The 27404-nt window shown below is 61.0% G+C and overlaps 1 protein-coding gene across 2 annotated transcripts in view; it reads left to right on the top strand.

The window, feature by feature from the left end:
• Positions 1-2511: 2511 nt before the first annotated feature.
• The window catches only part of WNT9A (wingless-type MMTV integration site family, member 9A), a 27655-nt gene continuing 2762 nt past the window's right edge, over positions 2512-27404 (top strand). The window contains exons 1-4 of one of the 2 annotated variants that reach the window (XM_012641702.1): positions 2588-2682; positions 22569-22825; positions 23511-23773; positions 25812-26294. In XM_012641702.1, the coding sequence (XP_012497156.1) occupies positions 2588-2682; positions 22569-22825; positions 23511-23773; positions 25812-26294 (1098 nt within the window). Of the gene's footprint in view, positions 2683-22568; positions 22826-23510; positions 23774-25811; positions 26295-27404 lie in introns of those variants that run through there. The other variant, XM_012641703.1, reaches the window with a different exon arrangement.

Here is a 27404-nt window from a genome sequence, read left to right as displayed (position 1 = left end):
AAAAATCAGGAGGTGGGGACAGGCGTTTGCCCCCCTAGCTTGCCACGTGCCCTTGGGTGGGTGAATCCTGCCGTTCGGGATGGGCGGCCCTCCCAGACCGTCAAGTGTATCTCCGGCGTTACCCTGCACGGACACTGGGCCCCACCACCCACATGCCCGGGGCCACCAGGCTTTCTGATAGTTCCTGATGGGATCTGGGCAAGGGCTTCAAGTGGGGGTTTGGTGGGGCCACTCGGTGAGCCCACAGCTCCCCCTCCTCCGAGGAAAAAGCAGGACGCTTCCTGAGTCCACGAATGGTGGCTCATCCTTATCCGGCCCCTCTTCACCGAATTGGCCCCAAGAGTCCAGTGCTGGGACCAGAGCCCTCTGCCTCTCGGCGGGCCAGCCGGCTGCTCCTTCCTCAGGGACGCGCTGAGCTGAGCAGCGACAGCGCTCGGCTCCCAGTGGCAAAGAGTTTTGTGATGCCCGCCGAGCCTTTCGACACACACTTACAATCTCACACATCATTTTTCTTGGAGGCAATCTCCATGCCTTTAAACATGTCATCGCTCTGGGGCTCCCGTCCCCTGCCTGCCCCCTGCCTCCCCCCACCTCCGCCGCCTCCCATTTCCCGGGTGCTGGACCCAGGCCGTGGGGGCTGCACTGAAGCCCACAGCAGTGGGGTGGGTGGGCCTCCCCAGAAGCCCCCACAGCCTGGGTGGGGTGCACTGGCTGCCTTCCGTGCCAGCCCTTTGTGTGGGGTTGGGGGGTGGGGGCGGTGGCCCAAAAGGATGTGAGCAGAAGAGGACAAAGGAGACCCCCTCCCCACAGGAGGGTGTCCCAGGAGTGGTCACACCCAATGGTAAAGCAGAATCACAGGCTGGGGGGGACCCCCAGTGAGACATTACAGCTTAGAAAGAAGCCACCGCGCACACTGCAGTTGGGTGGGTCTCGGATGGGGAAACTGAGGCCCAGAGAGGAAGTGATCTGCCCAGGCCCATTCTCCTCCCCACCCAACACCCAGCCCGTGCTCACCTGGCAGGACAGGGTGTGCTCACGGGGGCTGGCCACTTGGCCAGGCCTTCACAGAGAGGCAGGGCCGGCCAGCTCACGGAGTGACCAGACCGTCATGGGGGTGAGTTTTCTGCTCTGTTTTCTGCTTCGTTTTCCCTCTGAGGACCCTTTATATTTGCCTCTGTCCTGCGCCAGGTCGCTGAATGATGATATGCACTGCTGTCATGACAGCCCACCCTTCCAGAGGAGCTCTCTCAGAGCCTCAGGCCCTGGGCCGCTGTGCCAGAACTAGCTCCTCCAAGTTCAGAGGGCACTGGCCGACAGAAAGACCTTCCTTCCCGGGAGCCGAGCTCTCCCCTGCAGGCCCAGGTCTTGGGGATATTGCAGCACCTGGCCTGGCCTGACCACGAGACCTTTATAGTGTCATCGGTGCTGGCAGCCCTTCTCCCATGCTGGGGGTGGCTGTTCTGCACTGACCAGGGTCTCCAGTGTGGCAACCACAGCCCAGCCCAGCCTGGGCCGGGGAGCACTGTTCTCACCCTTGCTGTGTGGCTGCCTACACGGGTGGCACCCTGTCCAGGGGACTTCTAAGTGCCACACCCCAGGGCTGTCTGGGAATTTGTGCATCTTCGTGTTTTAACTCGGTCTTTGGACTCTCTGACACCCTCTTGCCTCCTGAGCAGCCCTGGGTGCTCAGCGGCAGCGGGGGTGAGTCACTGGGCAGGTTCTCTGTGCTTCCAGCCACGCTGGGCCTGCACCTTCCTCCCAGAAGTCCCCTTGGTGCTGTCTGTCATCCCCAGCGGGAACGTGGGCTCCGAGGAGGTTCCCTGCCAGTCGGTCTGGCAGTGACTTCAGCCACCAGCTTCCCTCCCGCGATTTAAGAACGGAGAGACCACCGAGGCCCCCAAAGGTCGGACGCCTCACCCCGCACCCCCAGCGGGCCAGGTCGCCTCATGCCCAGGCCCAAGGCGGCTAAAGCGCCCACGGGGAGGAGCGCCTCTTCGGCTCGAAGGGGCGTGGGCATCACCTGCCGGCGCGTGTCCCCTCCCCAGCCGTCCCGCGCCCCAGCTCGGGGCAGACAGCCGGGTCCCCCGCGGCGCCACCCCCGTGCGTCCCGGCCTGGAGCCCCGCCGCACCTCGCCCGCGCTTCCACGGCCGCCCCACTCCCCCTGCAGCGCCCCAACGCTCCTGCCTCTTCCCGGTCCCCGCCCCCGCCCGGGCCGCCAGTCCTCCGCTCCTCCCCGGCCCCCCAAAGCCCTCCCGTCCCGGCCGCTCGGGCCGTCGCAGCCCCCAGCGCGCCCTTCCCCGCCAGCGGGCGGGACGCGCCCGAGCTCGACCCCTCCCCGGCGGCGGCGGCGGCTGCGGGGCCCCGGGTGGCCGGGAGGCGGCGCGGCTCGGGTTTCGGCCCCGCCCCCGGCGCCGACGTGCACCCCTCCCTCCGGCCCCGCCCCTCCGGGGCGCGGGGCGGGGCCGGGCCCAGCTGGCCGGCGCCCCGCCCCCGCGGCCGCTGCTCGGGCGCTATAAGAGGGCGGCGACCGCGGCGCGCCCTGCGCGGAGCCGGGAGCGCGATGGTGAGCCGCCGCGGCGCGGCAAGATGCTGGATGGGCCCCTGCTGGCGCGCTGGCTGGCCGCGGCCTTCGGGCTGACGCTGCTGCTCGCCGCGCTGCGCCCTTCGGCCGCCTACTTCGGGTAGGTGCCCTCCGAGGCCCGTGCGCACGAGCGGGCGGGGGCGGCGCGGCCGGGGCGGGGATGCCAGGAGCCCCCGGGGGCGGTGCGGGCCAGGTGCTCGGGCCGGGTTGCCTGGAGCTGTTTGTTGGCGGCGCGCGCGTCGCTCTGTCCGCGGGTCGGTGTCCCCCGCGGCGCACCGGGGTTAGAGAGGCAGGCGGACCCGACGGACTTGAGAGGGGCCGCGGTCCTCCGTGACCCCGGAGTCGTCGTCGTCGTCGTAGTCGTGAGCGAGGCTGCCTGGCGCTTAGGGGACCAGGATCAGGACCCGGCTCCCTTGGGCTGCCGTGTTCTTGCCAAAAGGCTGGAGCCTCCCAGCCCCTGCCCGCCCACCCCCCTTGCAACTTTCCCCCTTTCTCTCCTCGAGAAGTTAATTTAACAATAACAAAAAAATACGTACAAAATCCAGATGTTCCTTGCACTAAGCCCCAAAGGGAGGGGAAAAAAAAAACCCTCCAAGCTGGAGGAATTTATTTTTCTTGCGCTTTGCTTCTGACGCTTGCCCGGGACTCGGCCGCGGCCCCGGCCCGCGGGAGCGCGTCTGTGGGACCTGGCCGGGTGCGCAGGGCCCGGCTAGGGCGTCCCGCGGGGTCGCCACCCGCACTCGCGGGTCTCTGCAGCAGCGGTTTGCGGTGGTGTCTGCGCGTCGGTCTCCGCTTTTCCTTCCTTCCCTCCCTCCCTCCTCCTCCTCCTCCTTTCCCAGGTCCTAGAGGTCCAGCCCAGCGACCTTTAGAGGGATCCTCGCTGCGCTTTGGGCATGCTGAGCTCCAGGGTGGCACCATGCAAGGCAGCGCCCCAGGCCTCCCTGCCTCCCACCCCGGGCGCCGCCCCTCGGAGCCGCGGCCGGCCCCGCGGTCCCAGCCCCCGTCCTGGGCGCCCTGGGCCGCTCCCTGGGCCGCCGCCCTCCGACGGTCACCTGTTCCCTCGCCCCTGGTCCGGGCGCCGGCGCGCAGCGGCCTGGCCGGCAGAGGGCCCCGTTGGTTCAGGAATCTGGCACCCGCCAGGGCGGGGAGAGGCCGGCTGGGCCGAGGAGCCCTGCAGGTGTATCCTGTTCTCAAAGAAAATAAAATATTTTCATGGGAAACTTTCCTTTTGTGTTTTTCTTTCTCCCCCTTTCTTCTCTCTCTGTTCCTTTCTCCTGGGTCATCTTCCAGGGTCAGCCCGTGTCTCTGTTCCCGGGCCCCGCCCGCAGCCCTCTCCTGGCTCCAGCTGTGGGTCCGGCCCTGGGCCCAGGCTGGCACACCCCTGCACACCATCTGTGCAGCCCGTAGCCTCACCCCCGCCAGGGCGGGAGGGAAGGCGCGAGGATGGCCGTCTGGCCACAGGTCCACGGTGAGTCACGGCGGCCTTGTCAGCCAGCTGTGCCTTCCGTCTCTCTGGGCCCAGCGGAGGCTCCGCTCCCCAGGCTCAGGACACACCCTGGGCTTGTCCTTGCTCGGCGGCTTTGCTCCGCCTGGATCGCCCGGCTGCTGACCCGATGCGTGGGAGACGGGCTTGGGGTGGGGGTCCCGGCCTTCCCTTCTGCCACCTGACCCTGAGCTTTGCACGGCAGGGGAAGTCAGGGGGCTCCGCCGTTGTAGATGCGTGTGTGTGTGTGTGTGTGTGTGTGTGTGTGTGTGTGTCTGTCTGTCTTAGCTCCCTTGCGGGAGTGAATCCTGGCTGTTCTGGGCACAGAGTAGGGGCTTTGACACCGCGGCTGGGCCTGCTGGGGGGCACCAGAGGACCCACGAAGGGTGGTTTTCTGAGTCCTAACTGCGAGTGCAGTTCTTGCAGCTTCCCGTGGGGCGTCCAGAGGGCGGGTGAGCTTCCCTGGGGGGCAGCTAGGACTCTGATGGACCGAGGGTGGGCACCTCCCGGAACCAGGGAAGCTTCCTGGGTGGGGGCAGGCCAGACACCATCTGGGCCCCCCTTGAGTGGGTTCCCGACGGGGGGCCGGGGAAGTGAAGAGGGGATGAGGTGAGCTTTCGTCTGGATGCCTCTCTGGCTGGGACTGGGGCTTGTGGCAGGGGGTCTCGCTGCAGCCGGCGCTGAGTGTCCCTCCCCAGCCCCCGTCCAAGGAGTGGGGAGAAGCCGCTGGGCTCCAGGGCTGCGCTCTACCCTTCCCCCTCTTGAAAGCTCTGCCTGGCACGGAGGCTCCCAGGCAGGAATGAGGCTCCAGTTACAGCCCAGGAACCTGGGGCGGAGAGGCTGGCCCCGGGGAGGGTCACGTGGGCCAGCAAGCGCCCTCCCCGCCCCCTCCCTGAGCTGCAACCCAACCCTGCCTGGCTGGGGCTGCCCTCCTGGAGGCCTCTGGCCACTGGGCCGGACCCCTCCCGGCCTCCCCTCGGCCAGGCCCGCATCCCGGCTGGATTAGCAGGTGGCCTTTCCATCTGGTTCTCCTAGGGCCCCGCACCCTTCTCTACCGAGGGGTGAGCAGGAAGGGCTGGCACAGGGTCATGTCGTGGGATCGGGGTGCAGATTCAGACCCCGTCCCTGGAAGCGGCACAGGGAGGGTGGGCCTGGGCGGGTTTAGGACTTTGGGCTCATCCCCTGTTGGGGGAGGGCTCCCTGGCACCCTGCCCTCTCTGGGTGGCGTTCTCAGGTGAGATAATGACAAAAACATCAGGGGTTGTTCCCGCAACTGGGCCGTTCTGGAATTTAGAAGGGGAGCCCCAGACCCTGGTTGTGGAGTCTGGGGCTGGGGTTGAGGCCCTTCCTGGCCTGGCGGGGCCTGGGTTCCCTGTTCCCAGCTCCCAGGCCGCCCGCAGCCCGGCGCCTTGCAGCCCTTCCCTCGGGTGTCCCCTGTGGCGAGCCAGCCCCCAGCGCAGGCTCTCCGCAGGTTGGTTTCTTCTTTGAGGGCCCTGAGGCTGTTTCTTGGTGGTGGCCCCTGCACTGGGCAGCTTTAGGAAGCACGATGGTGGGCAGCAGACCAAGCCTGGCACCCGCGGGAGTGCTCCCACAGCCCAGGCCAGGGGGCCCCGGCCACGACCCCACAGCCAGACGTCCGTGCAGGAAGGGTGCGTGGAACCGGCCTGGAAACCCAGGCTGCGGTAAGGGGACCCCTCGGAGTTGGGGGCCTGGTGGACGTCAGGGCCGGCGGAGGCTCTCTCTTTGTTATTGGACATAATTCACATCCTGTAAAATCCACCCTCTTAGAGAGCACAGCTCCGTGGTTTTAGTAGATTCACGAGGCGGGGCAGCCCTCACCGCTATCTCATTCCAGAACGTTTTCCTCACCCCAGAAACCTCAGACCCATTAAGCAGTCACTGCCCGGCCCCTCTCTCAGCCCCTGGCAACCACTAATCTGCTCTCCGTCTCCACGGATTCGCCGATTCTGGACGTTGCGCAGAAGCGGAATCATGCAGCCCGCGGCCTCTGTGTCTGGCCTCTGCCACGTGGCTGACGCTCGGGAGGTTCATCCCTGTCGTGAGCGTGAAGCAGCATTTTGTGCCTTCTCAGGACTGAGTTGCACTCCCCTGGGTGGACGTGTGCCAGTTTCTTTAACCGTTCATCGGTTGACGGATGTTTGGGTGGTTTCCACCTTTTGGCTGTTATGAATAATGTTGCCATGAACGTGGGTGTATCTGTTTTTACATTTTTTGGTGTGCGTGGGTATGTGTGTTTTCAATTCTTTGGGGTCCGTACTTAGAAATAGAATCGCTAGGTCACGGACGACCTCTGCGTTGAATTGTTTGAGGACCTGCCAGACTGTTTTCCGGAGTGGCCGTGCCATTGTACGTTCCCACCAGCAACATGCAGGGGTTCCAGTTTCTCCACATCCTCGCTGACGCTCGTTTTCGCTTTTGCTTCTTGATTCTGGCCATCGTAGTGGGTGTGAATGGCATGGTTTTGTGGTTTTCATTTGCACTTGCCTGATGGCCAGTAACATTGAGTTTTTTTTCATGTGCTCTTTGGCTACCTGTATATCTTCTTTGGAGAAACATCTATTTAGTTCCTTTGCTCATTTGTTTCCAGAGGGTTGTGTGTCTTTTTGTTGTTGAGTTGTAAGTGCTCTTTATATATTCTGGATCTCTCCTTCGACTGAGGAGAATCCTGTCTCCCGACCTGTGAACTGGTGGGCACTCTCACTCCTGCGCACGGAGGCAACAGCACCGTGGCTTTCTTATCCTGGGCTCCCCAGTCTGACTGAGTGTACCAAGCCTGGGGCTCAGCCAAGCAAACAGAGTGGCCCCGTGCCCAGGCCTACAGGCTGCTTGGACAAGATGTGTCCCGCTGGTCCCTAGAGGGGTCAGAGGAGGAGAAGTAGGTGTAGCATCACCAGGCTGCCTGGTGGGTTGGAGAGGTAGGCAAGAGAGAATGGGAGGCGTCTGGGGCTGGAGAGGGGCTGGTAGGCAGAGGATATCTGGGGTGATCCCTTGGCGGGGCTGGGGTGGGTGCCCTGGGTGGCGCTGGCTGGGGTTCGGGACATCGGGGGGTTTGGAACAGCCAAGAAGCTCAGGCTTGGGTTTGGGCAGCTGTCGTCCCTGGAGATCTCTTCCTCTTCCTCAGGACACCCCAGGAAGCCCGTGGGGCCTCGTGTTTGGAGGACAGTCTGTGCGGAGCTTCCCAGGGCATCGGAGTAAGGGTGTAGGGAGAGAAGGGCCCAGGAGGTGGTGAGCCTAGTTCTGGGAGCTCATGGGGGCCCCTTGAAAGTGGTCCTGCGGGGGAACCTTGGCAGGAGACTGAGGCGAGAGAGTCCCCAGGGACCTCTCTGTGTGGAGGGGAGAGGTCAGAGGGGCGGCCCAGGCTTCCTGCCTGGAAAGGAGAGGCTATTTCTCCAGGGCTCCTGGCCCAGAAGCCCCCATGGCCAGCAGAGGGACCCAGGTGCCTGGCTTCCCAGCCTGTGGAAGTCAGGCAGGAAGGGCCCTGGCCACAGGGTCCTCAGCTCCCCCAAGGGACTGGGGAGCTGTGGCTGCCGCCGCATGGTGGGATTTGAGGTGAGCAGGAAGCAGCCACCACCTGGCCTCCCTCAGCTGCCTGAGCAGATGTCTTGCCCGCAGCCGGCGGCCGTCTGGACAGGGAGACAGCTGGCCTAATCTTGTCCCCATCCCTGCCACACGCCTGCCCTGCCTCCCGCCACTGTGGCTCGGGTGCCCACCCTGGGCCAGGACCCACCGGGCACCAGCAGGCGCCCAGACCCTCCGCCGGCTCCCAGGGTGGCCTTGGGCAGGGGATGCCTCCCCATGCTGTCCCATGCTCCCCACTCCCGGGGCTGGGCCATCAGAGGAGAGCGTGTGGGTAACCCTGTCCCCAGGAAGGAATGCACGGGCACAGATTCCTCCCGGGAGGCCCGGACCCCAGGGAGGGGCTGAGGTGATAAGGGCTGGGCCGCCTGGCTCCTCTGCTGGCTGCAGGAAAGCGACACCTGTTGACAGGCCTCCGGCGCTTGGCCCTCTTAATCCCGCCTGCCGGGCACCCGGCGCCCTTTGTGCATTGTGCCGGGCGGGCGGGCGCGGGAGTGGCCCTGCTGTGCCCACCCAGGCCAGGGCCAGGAGGAGACGCAGTTGTCAGGGGAGTGGGGAGGCTCTTGGCACGACCCTGCGTGTGGCCGTGAGGACAAGCCAGGTCCCTAGAGCCCAGCAGGCGGGCTGCCTGGGGATCTCCAGGCCCCAGGTTTGTGGCTGGAAGTGAACCCCTGATGGGGCTGGGAGCCAGGGGGTGCCATCTTTCCTGTTTACCAGGGTCTACCTGGGTTGTCACTTCCGGGAAACCCCATGACCGCCCAGATGTGTCATTTTGTCCCTGGTAGCTCAGCTCTGGGGCAGGCCAGGAGGGTCCCCCTGTGGGGTGTTCTCTGAGCTGTACTCAGTATGTCCCCAGCCCAAAGGCTCCCTCGAGTCTGCACCTGTAGGGGATCCCCTGCCCTGCCGTGGGGGTCCACAGTGTCGATTCACTCGACAGCCCAGCCCCCCGCCCTGCAGGTCCCTGACTTAGGCCGGGCTGTGTCCACACCTGTGGCCGGATGTGGCTCGGCGGAGGTCCGGCTGCCAGGCCACCTCATCTTCTGGTGTGTGGACGGTGGACCAGGTGTCTGGTGGCCGCGCCAAAGCAGCCGTCCAGACCCACTGGTTTGCCTTCAGGGGTCAGTATCCAAGCACATCTGTTGGCCAGGCCCTGCTGGGCAGCAGGTGGCTAGGGACGGTCCTGCTGTGCCTGCCGACCTGGGTGGCACCGGGCCGCCCCTGGCTCCGTCACCCGTGGCCCCAGCCCTCCCCGGAGTCCAGCCCCTCCCGCGTGGTCCCCGCTGGCCCAGCGCCGCTGCCCACAGGAGGAAACCTGGCCGCCCAGCTGGCAGCCACGGCACCTCGGGCCCGGCAGCCGGACGAGGCGTTGGAAAAAGGCAAGCCGCGAGCTGCGTTTGTTTTTCTTAGCGATACCTGAGGTCGACGCAGCCAGGGGAAGTGGGCTGGAGGTCTGGCCCAGGAGGAGACGCTGTTGGAGGCTCCCAGAGCCGGAGCACAGTGGGGCTGGCGTCCCTCCCAGATAGATGGGGACAGAGACCTCAGCCCTGAGGTTGCTGGAGGCTATGGAGGGGAGCTGGGCAGTGTCTGGGGTTTCCCATCTGTGCCACCTTGGGGAGAGCGAGCTTCGGGGGGGAAGACGACCCGTGAGAGGATGCTGGTGGCTGCCAGAGGGTCCCCTGCCTCTGCCCCTCCTGCCAGCTGGGCAGCTGCATGTGTCTGCAGCCGTCCGGGAGGGCCATGGGGGGCTGTGGCCACCGAGCATAGAGGTGGCCTGGCGACGCAGGCTCCTCCCGGAATGCTCCACCCCCTACATCTTACCCCTAGGGGTCCTGCCCTGGAAAGGAGGCAGTCGGTCAGGCGGCCCTCAGGATCTGGGTGGGGCTGGGTTGGCCTCCATGATCTGGTCTGGGGGCCCCCTGGGTGCTGCAGACGGGCAGGGCAGGGCTCGCTCTGGGGGCTGCCGTGAGACACGGGGAGCTCACAGCGGTGGTGGACGGGGACATTTCTGGGAGGGTCAAGGATGCCAGGCCTGGCAGGCAGTACCTGGGGTCTCAGGGTGGTGGAGTTTGCTGGATGCCTTGGTTCTCTGTGCCCCAGGAACCTGGCTTCCTCCCAGGGTGGTGTGGCGGGATCTCTCCCACAAGGGGCTGCCTCTGCCATCCCTCCTGGGCACATGCGGGCCCCAGGTGACACTGCAGCCCTGTGGAACGCAGCAGGCAGGCTCGGGTTGGAGGCTGCACACGGGCCAGGTTGAGTTGCAGACCGTGGGCAGGATGGAGGCTCAAGCCCAGCACCAGTTTCCCCGCGCTGGAATTTGTTTTGATTTTGTTTCACAGAGAAATTCAACGCTGTCTGGCAGGGCTGAAGTTTCACCGGCGGGGCCCTGCGGCTCCTGGAACTGCAGCCTTTTCTCCCTCTGCTTCGGCCCGAGCGGGGGGAACCGGGTTCCCGGGTGGGTGGCCGTTGGGGTGGCCGGGGGCCAGCCTTGGGAACTGTCCTGCTGTGAAGGGTCCGCCTGTATCTCTCAGGCTTCCACCTGAGGGCAGGGACCTCCTGGCTGCCCTCGGGGCCATGCTGTGTGATTGGCTGGGTCTTGAGAGGGGACAGCCTGGTCCCCAAGCAGCTGGGGCGTGACAGCCTCAGGCCTGGCCCAAGGAGCAGGGAGCTGTCCCCGAATCGGGCCCCCTCTGCCTGGCTCCCTGCGGGGCTGGGGTGTGGTCTCTGTGGAGCTGCCACAGGGCTGGTGCTGTGCCGGGTCAGCCTGCGGGGCTCAGTAGGGGTGGGGGGCCCGGTCGCCCCAGGGCCAGTGCCGTCTGTGGAACCGGCGGCGGCGTGGGTCTGTTCTCTGTGCCGTCCCGCACGGCAGCCCCAGCCGTGTGTCGGTATCGGGGCGCCCTGCTTGGATGTTCTTCCTTCTCTCCAGAGGGCCTCGCGTCTTCCCCGTGGCTGTGACTGGGGCGTGCCGGGGGCCGGTGGCGGAGCTGAGAGCCAGCGCAGGCTGTGCGCCGTGGCGGGGCTGCCGCCAGGTCAGCGGCTGCCTCAGCGTTCGAGGACCCAGACCAGGTCCTGCCTGTCTCTCCCATGGGCCGCGCAGGCCTGGCTGTGTCCGTTAGGTCCCCGAGCCCCAGGTCCCTGCCTGTGTAGTGGAGCTAAAAACATCCCCACCAGGTTTCTCGGGGCGACGTGGAGATGTGGGGACATCGGTGAGTGTAGATGCCTTTTCTGGTCACGGGCCCAGGAGACTCAGGGTCTTCTTGTTGGAAGAAGATAAGGCTGGATTTTCACGTGTGTGTGTGTCTGCATGTGTGTGCGTGTGTGTGTGCGTCTGTATGAGCGTGCATCGGTGCATGTTTGTGTGTATGAGCATACATGTGTTTGTGTTTATGGCTTCGTATGAGTTTGCGTGGGTCTGAGTGTATACACGTGTATGTCCGTGTGCACAAGTGTGTGTGCATGTGTGTATGCAACTATGCATGTGTCTCTGTGTATGGATTTGTGCGGATGTATCCGCGTATGTGTGTGTATCCATGTACAGGTTTGTAGGGGTGTGTCTGTGTCTGCGTATGTGTGCATGTGAGTGCATGTATATATGCATGTGTGTGTGGGTTTGTGTGGGTATGTCTGTGTGTTCGTGTGTGTATATATGTATTTAACTTTAAAAAACGCCAAGGAGCTGATGAAATTAGTGGATGACAGGCAGCTGTAGAAATAACAAGAATAGATGTTGAAAACAAGTGACTTTGGTTTGGATGGTCTCACAGGATGAGGGGACCAGCAGAGGCCAGGACGTGCTGCTGGCGGGAATACTCAGAGGAGACCCTTCCCGCAGCCAGCAGGGACCCCAAGAGCACAGCCTTGCGCAGGGAATGGCCTGAGTCCCCGGCGTGCTCTAGGGCCCCGGCCTCAGCCTTGGTCTCGGGTGGGCTGGGGCTGGGCCTGGAAGCAGCTCTGGCTCCCGCCAGCGTGCGTATGCCGAGGTCCTTTCCGAAATCTGTGTCAGCATCCTGGGACTGCCATAACCACTTACCACAAGCTGGGAGGCTTAAAACAGCAGGAATTCATTCCCACCCAGATCTGGAGGCCAGAAGTCTGAAATACGGAGGCTGCACTCCCTCGGGAGGCTCTAGGAGAGCATCCTTCCTGCTCTGCTGGCGCTGGCTGGAAACCTGTGGTGCCCCTTGGCTCGTGGCCGTATCACCCCACACGCTGCCTCTGTCGGCGCGGGGCTTTCTCCTCTGTCTCTCTGTGTCTTCTCTCTTTTCTCGTAGGGACACCTCTCACTTTAGGCCGCCCTACCCAGGATGACCTTGTATTGAGATTCTTACCTTAATTGCATCTGCAAGACCCTTGTTCCAAGTAAGTCTCCTTTCTGAGGTTCCATATTTTGTAGGGACAACATTCAACCCTCTATAGTATCTTTAGCCTCTGCTGCAAATGATTCCTGCCAACAGTTTTGCAACTGCCGTGCCCAGCGCGGGGCGGGAGATAGCCGGGCGTGTGTGGAGATGCTGCCGAGGTTCCCCGAAACGGCGGCCGTGGCCGGGGAAGCGGAGCATCGTGAGCTCGGGACGGTGGTTCTTCTCCCCACCTCACGGGGGGAGATAAGCTTGGAACATCTGCGAGGAATGAGAAACCACAAAAACTGACCCAGCAAGTTTGGAAAAACCAAACAGAAGAGGGGGGAAAAATGTAAGTCACAGACTGATTTAAACAGCAGATTAGAAACAGCTGAAGGGAATTAGCAAACTGGAAGATGGGTCAGAAGAAATTAGCCAGAGCGAGCGGCAGACGGATGGAAAACAGAGAGGGCGAGACACCTCCATGGCAGGAGGTGCGCAGAGGTGGGGGAGCAGGAACGGGGTGTGCCGGGAGCAGGGGCGCCTTTTCTGGAGCTGAATAAAGTGGTCAGGGAGCCCAGTGTCTTCCCAGACGGAAGACAGAAATCCACGCGCGCCGGAACGTGGCATGTCAGAACGGCAGGACATTGAAGATGCAGAATCGCACAGTGGCAGAGAAAACAGCACGCGGGGACACGCGAGAGCGCGCGGGGCTGACGCCGACCTCGGCAGGCTGGGCCCGGCACACCCCAGGTGCAGGAAGGCGTGCGCACAGAGAGGGTGGCCCCCCGAGTGTGGGTGAGGGAGCACCCACCAGCGAAGCAGCATCCGCGAGGCCCCCACTGAAAGCCACGGGTTGTAACTTGGGCCAGGGCATCCACGGGTCGTATTCTCAGGCCGTGGTATCGCTCGGGTAAGTTACAGACGCGTAGTGTAGTATCGAGGGTAAAAGGGGACAAAGCTCAGATGAATGGTGGGAGAATGTAGAAAAACAAATAAAGCCCCAAAAGAGGCAAAAAGGGAGGGGGAAGCCCAGCCAGGACAGGCATGGTTGACAGAAAGTATGAAATGAGAGGTAAACCAAGATTCCAGACCCCGGAAGGTGGGCGGCTCTCGGCGTGGCGCCGATTATTGATGAGGGTATTGGTTAGGTGCTTGGTCTCATCAGGGCTCCCTGTGAGGGACACCACACGCCGAGGACGTAGGGTGTGGGATAGAAGAGGATGGGGAGGGAACTCACCAACACAGAGAGCTCAGGGCACAGAGGGAATCTGGAAACAAGAAAGAGAAGATGACTGAATGGTGACTTGGGCTATGTGTGGTGACCTGAGGGTGTGACTCAGGCTCTGTATGGTGACCTGAGGTGTGACTGAGGCTCTGTATGGTGAACTGGGGCAGTGACTCAGGCTCTGTATGGTGACCTGAGGGTATGACTCAGACTCTGTATGGTGACCTGAGGATGTGACTCAGACTCTGTATGGTGAACTGGGGCAGTGACTCAGGCTCTGTATGGTGAACTGGGGCTGTGACTCAGGCTCTGTATGGTGACCTGAGGGTGTGACTCAGACTCTGTATGGTGAACTGGGGCAGTGACTCAGGCTCTATATGGTGGCCTGAGGGTGTGACTCAGACTCTGTATGGTGAACTGGGGCAGTGACTCAGGCTCTGTATGGTGACCTGAGGATGTGACTCAGACTCTGTATGGTGAACTGGGGCTGTGACTCAGGCTCTGTATCGTGAACTGGGGCTGTGACTCAGGCTCTGTATGGTGACCTGAGGATGTGACTCAGACTCTGTATGGTGAACTGGGGTAGTGACTCAGGCTCAGTATGGTGAACTGGGGCTGTGACTCAGGCTCTGTATGGTGACCTGAGGATGTGACTCAGACTCTGTATGGTGAACTGGGGCTGTGACTCAGGCTCTGTATCGTGAACTGAGGCTGCGACTCAGGCTCTGTATGGTGACCTGAGGGTGTGACTTAGGCTCTATATAGCAACTTGAGGCTGTTGGGGCTGCGACCCAGGCTCTACACAGTGACCTGGGGCTGTGACCAAGGCTTCAGTTTAGGAGCAATGGAAATGATGACAGCGATAGCCCTTAAGTGCTTAAGCTAGAAGAAGAGAGAAACTAGGAAACACTGAGCAAACTACTCATCAAAAGCAAGAGAAAGAATTGCAAGCCAAGCTCAGAGGAAGTGGAGGGAAGACGCTAAGATGGCGCAGATGCTAATTAGCTAGCAGTCAGCACGCAGTAGCTATGACGGGTCGCTCAGAAGAGGGTCTAGGAGCTGTCTGAGGCGACCTGGTAGGGAGAGGCTGAGTAGGTCAGCCCGTCTGGGGGCAGCCTAGATTCCTCACACAAAGGGGAGAGGAATGAGCAGTTTCAGGACAATAAGTCTGCAAATTTGGAGGACACAGACGAAGCCAGAGATGACATAACAGAAATGGACTCAAGATGCGGAAATGCGGACTAACTCCGCAGCAGTTACAGAGACTGGGGCATTGCGAAAATGTAAGGGAGTGCGGCCACTTTGGGAATATTCTGGCAATTCCCAAAGGATGAAACTGAGTTTCCTGTGAGCCAGCGATTCCACTTGCAGGTATGTGCCCAAGAAAAGTGAAAAAGCTCGTCCGTACAAAGACGCGTGCGGATGTGCGCGCGGGCACGGGGCGCGCCAGCCGGGGGCGGAGGTCGGTGCGTGAATCACGGGCATCCTCACCTGACCGCGCTCGCCCGGTCGCGCTTCGGAGGTGCGGCACTCCTGCAGATCACTCCTGCAGATCGAAGGTTTGCCGCGGGAGCGAGCCTGTCGCACCATTTCCCCAATGCTTTGCGCTCACTTCCTGTCTCTGTGTCACATTTTGGTGATTCTCACAGTGTTTCAAACATTTTCACTATTATTGTGTCTGTTACGGTGATCCGTGAGCAGGGATCTTTGATGTTACTGTTGTCGTTGTTTTGGGACACCCAGCACCACGCCCACGGGAGACAGTGAGCTTTACCGCAAACGCGCGTGTTCTCACCGCCCCGCGGCGGGCCAGTCCCCCGTGTCCCTCCCGCTCCCCAGCCTCCCCGCGATACTGAGATCAGGCCCCTAATGACCCCACAGTGGCCTCTCAGGGCCTCTCAAGTCTCACATCTCTCCCCTTAAATCCAAAGCTGGGAGTGATTCGGTTCCGTGAGAAGGCGTGTCGAAAGCCGCGATGGGCCGAAAGCGAGGCTCCCTGTGACACAGGGTTGGCGGAGCTGTGAGTGCCGAGGAAAAGTTCTTGAGGGGTTCAGAAGGGCTGCCCCAGGGGACACATGAATGGTGAGAAGGTGAATCGGCCATTGCTGATACGGAGGAGGGTCGAGTGGTCTGGATGGAAGACAAACCGGCCGCAACAGCCCCTCAAGCCAAGGCCTGATCCACAGCAAGGCCCTGACTCTCCGGGAGAGGTGAGGAAACTGCAGAAGAAAGTGCAAAGGTCCCAGACGTTGCTTCCTGAGGTTTGAGGAAAGAAGCCGTCTCCTCGATCTAAAAGAGCAAGGCGCAGCAGCGGTGCTGGCGGAGAAGCGCAGCGGGCTATCCGGAACGTCTAGCCGAGAGCCCTGAGGAAGGCGGCTGCGCTAACAGTGAGTGCGGACGCGCAGTGCAGACAGCGCAGCCTTCTGTGGGAAGCAGATGCCGTCTAGGGCTTTCGTAGCTAGACAGAGGCTACACCTGGCTTCACAGCTTCGAAGGATGGGCTGGCTCTCTTGTCAGGGGCCAGTGCAGCTGGTGACCTTACGTCGCAGCCAGTGCTCGATTACCGTTCTGAGAACCCTGGGGCCCTTAAGAATTAGGCTAAAGCTGCTCTGCCTGTGCTGCCTGCATGGCAGCACCTCTGTTTACAGCATGGTTCACTGAATATTTTAAACGCACTGCAGAGACCTACTGCTTAGGAAAAAAAAAATTCCTTTCAAAATATCACTGCTCCTTGACAATGCACCCGTCACCTAAGCACAGCTCGCGTGGAGGCGCACAAGGAGATGAGTGTTGTTTTTGTGTGTGCTAACACAACATCCATTCCGCAGCCTGCGGGTCAAGGATAACGTCACCTTGCAAGTCTTATTATTTAAGAAATACATTTTGTAAGGCTACAGCTGCCATAGATAGTGATTCCTCTGATGGGTCTGGGGAAGGTAAACTGAAAACTTTCTGGAAAGGATTCACCATTCTCGATGCCATTAAGAACATTCGTGATTCATGGGAGGAGGTCAAAATATCAACATTAACAGGAGTTCGGAAGAAGCTGATTCCAAACCTCATGGATGACTTTGAGGGCTTCGTGACTTCAGCGGAGGAAGTCGCTACAGATGTGGTGGAAACAGCAAGAGAACTAGAATCAGAAGTGGAGCCTGAAGACGGGGCCGACTGCTGCATTGTCAGGATAAACCTGAAGGGGTGAGGAGCCGCTTCCTACGGATGAGCAGAGAGAGTGGTCTCCTGGGATGGAACCTACTCCTGGCGAAGATGCCGTGAACACTGTTGAAATGACCACAAAGGATTTAGCACAGTCCATAAACTTAGCTGGTAAAACAGCAGCAGGGTTTGAGACGATTGGCCCTAATTCTGAAAGAAGGTCTCCTGTGGGTAAATGCTGTCGAACAGCACCACGTGCTACAGAGAAATCTTTCATGAAAGGAAGAATCCATCAATGCGGCAAACTTCATTGTTGCCTTGTTTTAAGAAATTGCCACACCCCAGCCCGGCAACCACCACCCTGGTCAGTCAGCACCACCAACATCAGGCACGACCCTCCACCAGCAAGATGATGATTCACTGAAGGCTCGGGTGATTTGTTAACATTTTTAGCAATAAAGGATTTTCAATTAAGGTTTATACATAGTGTTTTTAGACGCAGTGCTATCGCACACGTAATAGACCACAGTATGGCGCCCTTTATATGCGCTGGGAAACCAAAAAATCTGTGTGGCTCACTTTATTGCATGGTCTGGAACCAAACTCACAGTATCTCCAAGGTGTGCCCGTGTATCTCAGTGAAACTGTCCAGAAAGAAATGGAAACAGAACCTGGGTCAGAAAGGAAATCCTTCCAGCAAGAAAAGCTCGGTCCTAGACGGCTTCACGGCCCGTTCTTCCCAACATTTAAGAAGGCACGATTCTCATCAGACTCCGACTCTTTCACAAAATGTAAACAGAAAAACTCACAAAGACACCAAAACTCGACAGGAAGAGCACAAGAGAAGAAAACTACACACACAGATGAAAAATGCCGGGCGGTATTACCAGATTACATCCAACTCATGCAGGAAAGGGCAGAAGCCATCCTGCCCAGGTCGGACTTTTTCCAGGTGGACTCCAGGAAGGCGAAGTTCCATTTAAACCAATTCCTGTAATTCCTCACCTTAGCAGACTAAAGGGGAAAAATCATACCTCCAAAGGATGCAGGGACCACATTTGACGCAGTCAACATCCATTCATATTTTTAAAGGTTCTTGGCAAACTAAGAACCAACAGGAACATGTCTGACCTGGTACAGGCTGTCTGGGCGTCATGCTTAATGGCGAAATGGCGAAAGGGTTTCTCTGAAGAGAGACAATGAGACCAGGATGGCTGCTCTCGCCCGGGTGTAAACTGGGGTGATTCTGACTGTTTTAACAGACCACAAACGTAACAGCTCTGACAAGATCGAGTCTGTTTCCCTCACGTAGCAATCCAAGGTCTGGCTCTGTTGGCCTGTTTTCCGGGTCTTGCGTCTGAGTCTCTGCCATCCCTTAAAATCTATTTAAAATAGAACCAGCATATGCTCCAGCAACCCCGCTGCCGGGTGGACGTCCCGAGGAAACGATCAGCGGGTCAAAGGAGGTGTCTGCACTGCCACACCCACTGCAGCACTGCCACGGTACGGAGTCACCCCGAGAGCCCATCCGCAGAGAAATGGGGGAGAATGTGGTGTGTACAGGTGTATAGGTCAAGCATCCCTTATCCAAAATCTTGGCACCAGAAGTGTTTTGGATTTTGAATTTTTTCAGATTTCGGATATTTGCAGATACTTAGCAATTGAACATCCCTAATCTGAAAATCCTAAATCTGAAATGCCCCAATGAGCACTTCCTTTAAGCGTCACGTTGGTGCTCAAAACGTCTCAGATCTTGTAGTATTTTGAATTTTTGATTTTGGATTCGGGATGCTTAGCCTGCATACTCAAATTGAATCGAATTTCGCCATAAAAAAGAAGGAAGTCCTGTGATTTGCAGCAACATGGATGAACCTGGGGGCCTGTGTTAAATGAAATACGCCAGGCACAGAAAGATGAACGCTGCGTGGTCTCACTCACACGCAGAATGTAGGGGTCGAGCTCGCAGAGGCAGAGCGGGGTGGCGGCGCCGGAGCTGGCAGTGGGTCGGGGAGGCTGGAGATGTGGGGCTCAGAGTACCAAGTTTCAGGTAGGCAGAGAAATAAGAGTCTGAGATTTGCTGCAGAAAAGAGTAAGTGGATGAGGTCGTGAACGTTAATTGGCCTGGTTTAGCCATTCCACTGTGTACACATGTATCCAAACATTCTTGCACCTCACCGATATATACAATTATTGTCAATTAAAACTTAGAAAATCAAACCAAACTCATCGTTTTGCAAACTGTATGATGGTGTCCACAGAATATCTGAAGGCCATTTGGAGATGAAGGATGACGCTTAGCAAGGTCACCGAATACGAAGTCAGCACCAGACCCAGCCGTGTTTTTATATATTGGCAAAACAGAAAATGAGCTTTATAAAGACGTTTTATTTGGGGATGTCATCCGACCTGGAATCTGGGACTGAGTCTACCCCAGGGAAGACCCCTGGGTGGGGGAACCCGGAAGGCGTAGGAGAGAGACGCGAAGGGATTCCCGAGTCCACGCTCGCTGACCGAGGGGCAGGGTGCTGTAGACACGGCGGTTTCCACCGTCTGACCCGGGAACATCCCCACTGAGCGCGTGAGGTTTGGCGTGCCGGTTCTCAAACGTCCTGGGCAAACAGAGCCAGCACGTCCAGAGGAACCTGCAGGAAGGAGCTCTCGATAAAGTCCCAGCGAAGCATCAGGGTGCTGCCGGCCCAGGACCCGACTCGGGAATGAGCCACGAGGGCAGCGACAGTGCTGTCGGGGGCTGTGCGGGGCAGCGAGTAGGGGTCTCTCTGGTGGGTCGTGCTGGGACACTCAGGTGCCCCTGTGGGAAGGGCATTGGACCCCAGCTACATCGATGTGCAAGTTGGCACCAACTAGACGGAGAGCTTCGAGATGGAGGCGCTTTTGGGAGATCGTTTAGGGTACAGGTCTAGAGGTGGATTTCTAAAACGAGACAGAAACAGGAAGGGGTAAGGTCGAACGTGGAAGTTCAATAAATGTATGAACTTTGGTTCCTCCAGGGGAACTCCCACCCCTGCCTTTGTGCCCAACTTGCAGCACGCCCTGCCCCAGCAGCTGCCCTGAGCCCAGGGCCAGATGCACCACGTGGGGCAGGCGGGGCCTGTGCCACGCCGTGCCAGGCAGCCTGGGGCACACCAGAGCCCGGAGGCTGGCCCGGGCCACGTGCTGTATTTTAAATGAACGCTGTCGTTTTTGGCCAGCTCATCCATGCACACGTGCTCACAGCTATGCGAGAAAGAATGAGCTTCCTCCACGTGTGTCTTTTCTCTGTCCTGTGCATCCGCAGACATGCGAGACAGTCTTTGCAGAGCGTACGCGCACGCCACTGGCCTCTGCTCGAGTGCGTCTAGGGGGCAGTCGGACGTCAGGGCACAGAGGGCTGCTGGTTTCTTACAGACTGTGTGACGTATCCTCCTGGTACAACACATCTGCAGCCTGTGTTTCTAAAAAGAGAACTGGTGGGCGTGTGAGTTCGTGCGGCTGCTATAAGACAACGCTGTAGACCGGGCGGCTTATGAACAACTAACGTTTATTCCTCCCAGCTCTGGAGGCTGGAAGTCTGAGATCAAGGCGTGGCAGGTCTGTGTCTGGAGAGGCCTCACTTCCTGGTTCATAGATGGCACCTTCTTGCTGTGTCCTCACGTGGCTAAAGGGGGGAGGGAGCTCTCTGGGGCCCCTTTTATAAGGACACTGATTCCATCCATGATCTAATCACCTCCAAACAGCCTCGCCTGCTAATAGTGTCACCTCAAGGGTTAGGTTTGAATGTAGAAATTTTAGTGGGGGACACAAACCTTCAGATCATAGCAGTGGGTTGATTTTAAAATTGTGTAGATATATGAATCTGGAATTCCAGTCACAGAGAAGCATGTCTTTGACGATAATCTTATCTAACATTTTGATCTGTGCTTATCTGATGAATGAAACATAATATATCAATATAGCTCTTTATTTTTTTAAATAGAAGGGAGGTCTTGCTACGTTGTCCAGCCTGGCCTCTATCTCCTGGCCTTAAACGATCCTCCTGTCATGGCCTCCCAAAGTGTGGGATTACAGGCAGGCACCACAGCACCCAGCTAATCAATGTGGTTTTAACGGGCATTTCTTGTGTGAGCTTGAGCATCGTGTCATAGGTTTTAAGAACCAGCTGTATTTCCTCCCCTTGACCTGTAGGTTCGTACCCTATTTCCTGTCATCCTTTAGTGGCTGGTTTATGGGAAAGGTATGTGTGCACACACACAAGCACGCACACGCAGAGCTGGCCCTTGCTCTGGGATATGAATCGCAGACTTTTCCCCAGCGAGTCATTCGTCTGTTGGTCTTCTGACTCTGTGCTGTTCTGTCTGCCACACAGAGATCTTTATATTTTGAAATTCCCAAATTTATTAACTTTTCAACATCTTTTGCGTTCTGAGTCACACAGAGAGCAGACTTCCCTATTCCGAGATTATCTGCCATGAGCCCCCTGGGCTGGCCGCGTGCTGAGCCCACCCTGACAGTGGAGGGAGCAGGGGGCCGGGGAGAATACAGTGACCGCCCTCGGGCCTCAGGCCTTGGCCACTCCAGGGCTGGGGACTACCCTCCTTCCACACCCTCTGCCAGTATAGACAGTACCACCCACTGATCCCACCTGGGCTCACACAGGGTCAGCTGCCTGTGTCTGTGTTTATGGAGCTGCCTCTAGGCCTGGGGCTCCCAGGGTCTCATGGTGGGCGTCCTGCGGCTGGAGGGCAGGGCAGCCTTGGAGCCAGTCCCCGCACTGCCCAGGGGCACCCAACCCAGCTGCTCTGCTGCCTGCCTGATCCAGGGAGTGTCCTGAGAGAGGCTGGGGGGTGGATTCAGCATTAAAGCAGCTATCTTCGCCCCACAGGCTCTGGCCTAACTCTGGCCGGTGACAGATTGTGCTGGGCAGGCGAGGCTACGGGCCCAGGTGGGGGACCCCGACCTCCTCTGTCCCTGTGTGTAGGGTGGGGATGGGCTGATTTAGGTGGGGGGACCCCAACCTCCTCTGTCCCGATGTATAGGGTAGGGGTGGGCTGGCTTGGGTGGGGGGACTCCTGACCTCCTCTGTCCCCATATATAGGGTGGGGGTGGGCTGGCTTGGGTAGGGGGACCCCTGACCTCCTCTGTCCCCATGTATAGGATGGGACTGGGCTATACGAGGTAGGGGGACCCCTGGCTTTAGTTCCCCATGTGCAAAGCTTGGGCACAGAATGCCTGATGTCTGGGCCTCCTCTCCCCCGACCCCGTCCACACCCACAGCTCTGCTTTGCAGCCACCCAAGGCCCCCCCATGCCACCCACCATAGGGGATCTACTGGGTGCTGGGATGTACTGGCTCCGGCATGGAGCTGCTCTGTCTTGGAGAATCCAGGCCCGAAGAAGGTGCAGGTGGGAGGCTGTGGTTTTTCGGGGGGGCACGTGTTTTGGGCACAGCTGTGACATTCCTGTCTGGGGATGGAGGTCTCCAGTCTCTGCCATGTGGGCTGCCTTTGTGTATGGGGTGTAGCTCTTCTGGGCTCTGTCCCCACCCCACCTGGCTGGGGTCCGAGTGAGCAGCTGTCCTGGGACCTCTGGCCTCGGGCTTAGAGCCGTCTGTGCCTGGACGTCCATAACATGACCCTCTGCTTAGCCCCGTCTGGGGTCCCAGAGCCCTTGAGATGAAGTCCTAGCTCTTGGTGGGGCTCGGGCCCGTCCTGACCCCTAGAGTGACCCCCAGGCCCCTGCTGAGAACCGTGCTTCCTTCCTTTACTCCAAAACCTCTGCCCAACCTCCTCCCAGGGCAGAATCCCTGCTGGGAGGACTTGCTGAGTCTCCTGTCCTTCCCGAGTCTCCTGTCCTTCTCTTGGGCCCCTCTTGTGCTGTGCTGGGGGTCTGGGACTCGGGCACTTTGAGTGCTTGCCGGAAGGTCCCCTGGGTCCTGCTGCGGCGCACTCCCCTGCCGTCCTGCCTCAGTGGCCTGGCGCAAGAGTTTGTGTCCCAAACCCAGAGAACAGCTTCCCCTGGCAGAGACCCCCATAGTGACCTGCCTGGAGGGGATGGGTGTGTGTGGGTCCTTCCCGGGGTCTCCATCTATCTCTTCCCTCCGTGGCCACGGTGCTCTCCGGTGGGGCTGTGCGCACCTGGCTCTGCTGTCCCCAGTGGGCCGGGGCTCACTGCCGCCTCTCTGGTGCCCAGGCTGACGGGCAGCGAGCCTCTGACCATCCTCCCGCTCACACTGGAGCCCGAGGCAGCAGCCCAGGCGCACTACAAGGCCTGCGACCGGCTGAAGCTGGAGCGGAAGCAGCGGCGCATGTGCCGCCGGGATCCGGGCGTGGCCGAGACGCTGGTGGAGGCGGTCAGCATGAGCGCGCTGGAGTGCCAGTTCCAGTTCCGCTTCGAGCGCTGGAACTGCACCTTGGAGGGCCGCTACCGGGCCAGCCTGCTCAAGCGAGGTGAGTGCGCCCTCCCTCACCCCCCTGGGACAGGCCTCAGGCCCCGCCCCGACCCCTCCAGGCCCACCCTCCCCAGGACCCCGCCCTGCCTTCTGCACAGGCGCAATGCTTGCTGGTGGCACCGGGTGCATTTGCGCAGCCATAGGCAGGGCCCCAGGCTGCCCGAGGCTGCTGTGATGGCTCTTGACTCATGCCAGGTGGCCGAGGGCCCGGTGGCCTCTGCTCCAAGCAAAAACCCTCTTCTCTCCTCTGCCCTTCCAGGTGAGGGCGCAGGCACTTGTGGGAGGCTCTCCACAGCCTTGTTTAGGAACTGGGGACCTGAGGCCCAGGGCAGGGCAGGACAGGGCCTGCCAAGGGCCCCGTGGCGAGCTTGTCGGTGGGAGACCGGAATGGGGGTGTCTGATCACCAGGCCAGAGCCGCAGCCACAGTGGGCTCTGGGTTCTCTCCCACTCCCCGCCTGGTCACGTGTGAATGCCTCCTGCTCTCTGGGCACCCACGGCCGCCCAGACAGGTGCAGCACCCCACGCCCTTCCCCCCGGAGTCGAACACCAGGAAAGGTCCTCAGGGCTCCGGTAGGGAATGCGCGTCCGCGGGGGTGGCTTGGCTGCAGTGCATGCGCAATCAACGAGCGCTCCTGGGCGGCCTGGCCGCCGGACCTCACCGACCCGATCCCGCTGACCCCAGGCTTCAAGGAGACCGCCTTCCTCTACGCCATCTCCTCCGCCGGCCTGACGCACGCGCTGGCCAAGGCGTGCAGCGCGGGGCGCATGGAGCGCTGCACGTGCGACGAGGCGCCGGACCTGGAGAACCGCGAGGCCTGGCAGTGGGGAGGCTGCGGGGACAACCTCAAGTACAGCAGCAAGTTCGTCAAGGAGTTCCTGGGCAGGCGGTCGAGCAAGGACCTGCGGGCCCGCGTGGACTTCCACAACAACCTCGTGGGCGTGAAGGCAAGTGGCGCCTGGCGCTGGGCGGGCCGGGCGGGCTGGGCGGGGCTGAGCGGGCCGGAGGTCAGCCGAACTGGAGTGGGAGACAGAAGGGGCTCTGGGCTGAGCTGAGGGCGCAGAGGCCCCGCACGCACTCAGCACAGTGGTCGGGGCGCAGGAGAGGGTGGAGGCCACCTCTCTTCTGGCTGTGCTGTGCCGGCCAGGGCCCTGGAGTCCTCTGGTCCATCAGATTCCCTGCCTGCCAGGCAGGCGGGATACCAGGCTTGGAGGAACGCCTGGGGCCTCCATGCGGGGGTCTGCCCTGGTCCCGCATGGAGGGGGCTGAGAGGAGCCGGTGTGCCTGCGCCCACCTGCCTCTGTTCCCGCCTGGTCAGGCCATCTCACCGGGAGGCTGGCAGGCCGGGCCCCACCTGCCAGCGCAGTGTGCGGTCTTGTCACTAAGGTCCTAGGTCGACAGCAGCCACGGTGGCAGTGTGGTGGCCACAGGGTCCCACGGAAGGGCTGTGGGTGTGGAACCCACTTGCCCAAGTCAGGGGAGTCTAGTTCTGTGTCAGCAGCCCTCTCTGTGGCCAGGGCTCTGTTCTGAGGAACAGAAACCCTGCTTGGGAGACTCGAGGGAGAAAGGGGTCCATCTCCCGGCTCTCTGGCCATCCCGTGGGCTCTCTGCAGCCTCTCGGCTCCCGCGTCCGCGCTGCTGCGACGAGGCCTCGGGTCCCGTAACCTTTGCTCTGGACAAAGCCCTGGGCACCCCTGCTGTGCCTGAACAAGCTGGACCCGAGAGCGCCGGCCGGGTTCAGCCAGGGCTGTGGGGCGGGCAGGAGCTGAGGGGCATTTCTTCCTCCCGCCCTGCCGCCCTCCTCATATCGGGATGTGGGGACGGGGCGAGGTAATTAGAGCCGGCCCTGCTCTGAGCCCCTCTTTATTGAGAAGTCAGAGTCCTGAATCACCCACTTATTCAGGAATCAATTTCCCCCCTTTTGGAGCAGAGCTCTTCTGGGGGGAGCCACTGCGGGCGGATTAAATCCTCGGGGCAACGTCCTTTCTTCTCCCTGCACCCGGCTCCTCCCTGCCCTCTTGGCCCTTTTGTCAGCGATTAATGAAAAGTCAGAACGTGAAAAGTGCTCCATTAGCTCTGCTGCGCCTGGGTCAGCCGTGTTTTAATTAAATTGGTCCGGGTTTCTCAGCAAAGCGTCATTAAATGTGACTCTTCGGTTGCCTGGCCAGAGGGTGGCTACGTTTCTTAATCCTCCTTGAGCCGACCCTCCCGGGGGTGGCAGGCGTGGGAGCTCAGCCGCCTGGCTCGGGTCCCGCCTGGGAAGGGGCCTTCCCGCTGGCCGTCTTTGCAGGGTGGGAAGGACCCCGCCAGGGTTCCCTGGCAGCCCCCCGGATCCGGAATGTGCTGGGCCGTGTCTGCCTCTGCCTGCTGTGGGTGAGGGGTGCAGCCCTCTCTCCTCCGCAGCCGCCCTGGAAGCCCGCCGCGAGCGCAGAGCTCTCTTTGTCCTGAGAAGGTGCTGTCACCCGGAGATGCAGCCTCTGTGCTCATGCCCCCCCAGCAAGCCGACTCGCACTGGCCTGTGGGGCTCGGGCAGCACCTGCACGTGGGACAGCGCCTGGCCCGATGCTGGGGGCTGGGTGGCGTATGATCGGCTCAGACATAGACCACGGGGTGAGGCCACACTTGTCCTACCCCGTGTAGCGAACGACTCACTGAGACCAGACACGGGAGAACCTGGTGGGGCAGAGGGCCCGGCCCTTGCAAAGAGCAGCCCCTGTGGGGATGGACTTTGGGTGGGAAGGGACTGTCTTAAAGGGGTGAGGACCAGCCATCTCTCAAGATGCAGGGGTGGCCTTGGTGGGGACCGAGGTGCTGGCCACAGGGCGCCTGTCCTGGCCGGTCCGTGGCTTACAGGAGGAGGGACAGGCCTGGGGGCTGGGAGCCTGGACCGGACACGTGATGGTTCCGGCCGCGTCCGACTGCAGGGCAGTTGCTGGGCCTGCCTGGCCTGCACCTCACGCGCCCCCCCAACCTCCCACCTGCCAGGTGATCAAGGCCGGCGTCGAGACCACCTGCAAGTGCCACGGCGTGTCGGGCTCGTGCACGGTGCGGACCTGCTGGCGGCAGCTGGCGCCCTTCCACGAGGTGGGCAAACACCTGAAGCACAAGTACGAGACGGCGCTCAAAGTGGGCAGCACCACCAACGAGGCCACCGGTGAGGCGGGCGCCATCTCCCCGCCGCGGGGACGGGCCTCGGGGGCGGGCGGCAGCGACCCGCTGCCCCGCACCCCGGAGCTGGTGCACCTGGACGACTCGCCCAGCTTCTGCTTGGCCGGCCGCTTCTCCCCGGGCACGGCCGGCCGCAGGTGCCACCGCGAGAAGAACTGCGAGAGCATCTGCTGCGGCCGCGGCCACAACACGCAGAGCCGGGTGGTCACGAGGCCCTGCCAGTGCCAGGTGCGCTGGTGCTGCTACGTGGAGTGCAGGCAGTGCACGCAGCGCGAGGAGGTCTACACCTGCAAGGGCTGAGGGGCTCCGCCAGCGCGCGGCGGGGGCGGGGGCGGGGGCCGGCACCGGTCTGGCCTGCCCACTGCCGTGCCCAGCCCTGGCCACCGCGTCTGACCCGAGAGCATCGCACCGCTGCTTTCTGAGCTGTCCCTGTCCCGAGCACGCCAGGCCCGGGTGGGGAGCAGCCCTTGGCGGGTGCGCCTCCACGACCACGCAGCCTCCGTGCGTGCGCGGCCTCCCCCGGGGCCCGGGCCTGGCCAGGGCTGTCCCGGCACCGGCACTGTCTTCGGAGAGTGAAACCACTAGGAGAGGACGGAGCCGCCTGGTCCCCGGGGCCCCAGCCGCCCACGTGCCCGGCCTCAGGGGACGGTGCCCTTCCTTCTCTGACGTCGAGCACTTCTCTTTGGAGTGAATATCAGTGACTTTTAAATTATTCTTATTATTATTTAACTAATATAATAATTATTATTTCCTCCGTCCCTGCCGCCCCAGGCTGCGGCTTCCTCCCTGGTCTGGGAGGGCCCCTCCTTCCGTGCCCACATGTTCCCTCCTAACTCTCCTAACTCTGTTTGCCTCTGATCTGCTTTGTTGTTTGAAACCACTAAATCAAGATAGACGTGCTGTTGTTGTTGAAGAAATAAAGCGCGCTGTGTCTGGCTGCAGCCCTCGGGGCTCCTGGAAACCCGCTCCCCATGCCCGTGTGCCGGCCGAGTGGTGCCGCGCGGCGGTCCCTGCTCCGTGCCCGTGGGCACTCGCCCGATGTCCGGGTGTCCCGGTGTAGATTCTTGGCCAGGGGTGGCCGAAGGGGCTGCTCTGGTGAGGGTTCATGTCACGGGGAAGCCACGCTTTCTCCGTGTCGCTGGGGAGAGGCGGAGGGGGGGTGGCAGGTGCAGGTGGAGAGTCTTGGGCTGGGCTTTGGCAGCGGGAGGCCGTTCTTTTGGCCGTGCTGTTGTCTTTGCATGGGAGAGGTGTGTCTCGCGTGTGCGTGTGCGTGTCCGGTGAGCGTGTGTGTGCGTGCTGTGCTGGCGTGGTCGGCGGGGCCGCGCCCTTCTCGGAGCACTGCTGTGCCGTGCCCTGCCGTGGCGGCACGAGCGGCAGCCTCTGGCCCCCGGAGCCTCCGGCGCTGCCTCC

Source organism: Propithecus coquereli, unplaced genomic scaffold (assembly GCF_000956105.1).
Source record: "Propithecus coquereli isolate 6110/MARCELLA unplaced genomic scaffold, Pcoq_1.0 Scaffold168, whole genome shotgun sequence".
Lineage (NCBI taxonomy): Eukaryota > Metazoa > Chordata > Mammalia > Primates > Indriidae > Propithecus > Propithecus coquereli.
Note: the sequence above shows the minus strand (reverse complement) of the source record. Positions and strands in the feature narration are given on the sequence as shown.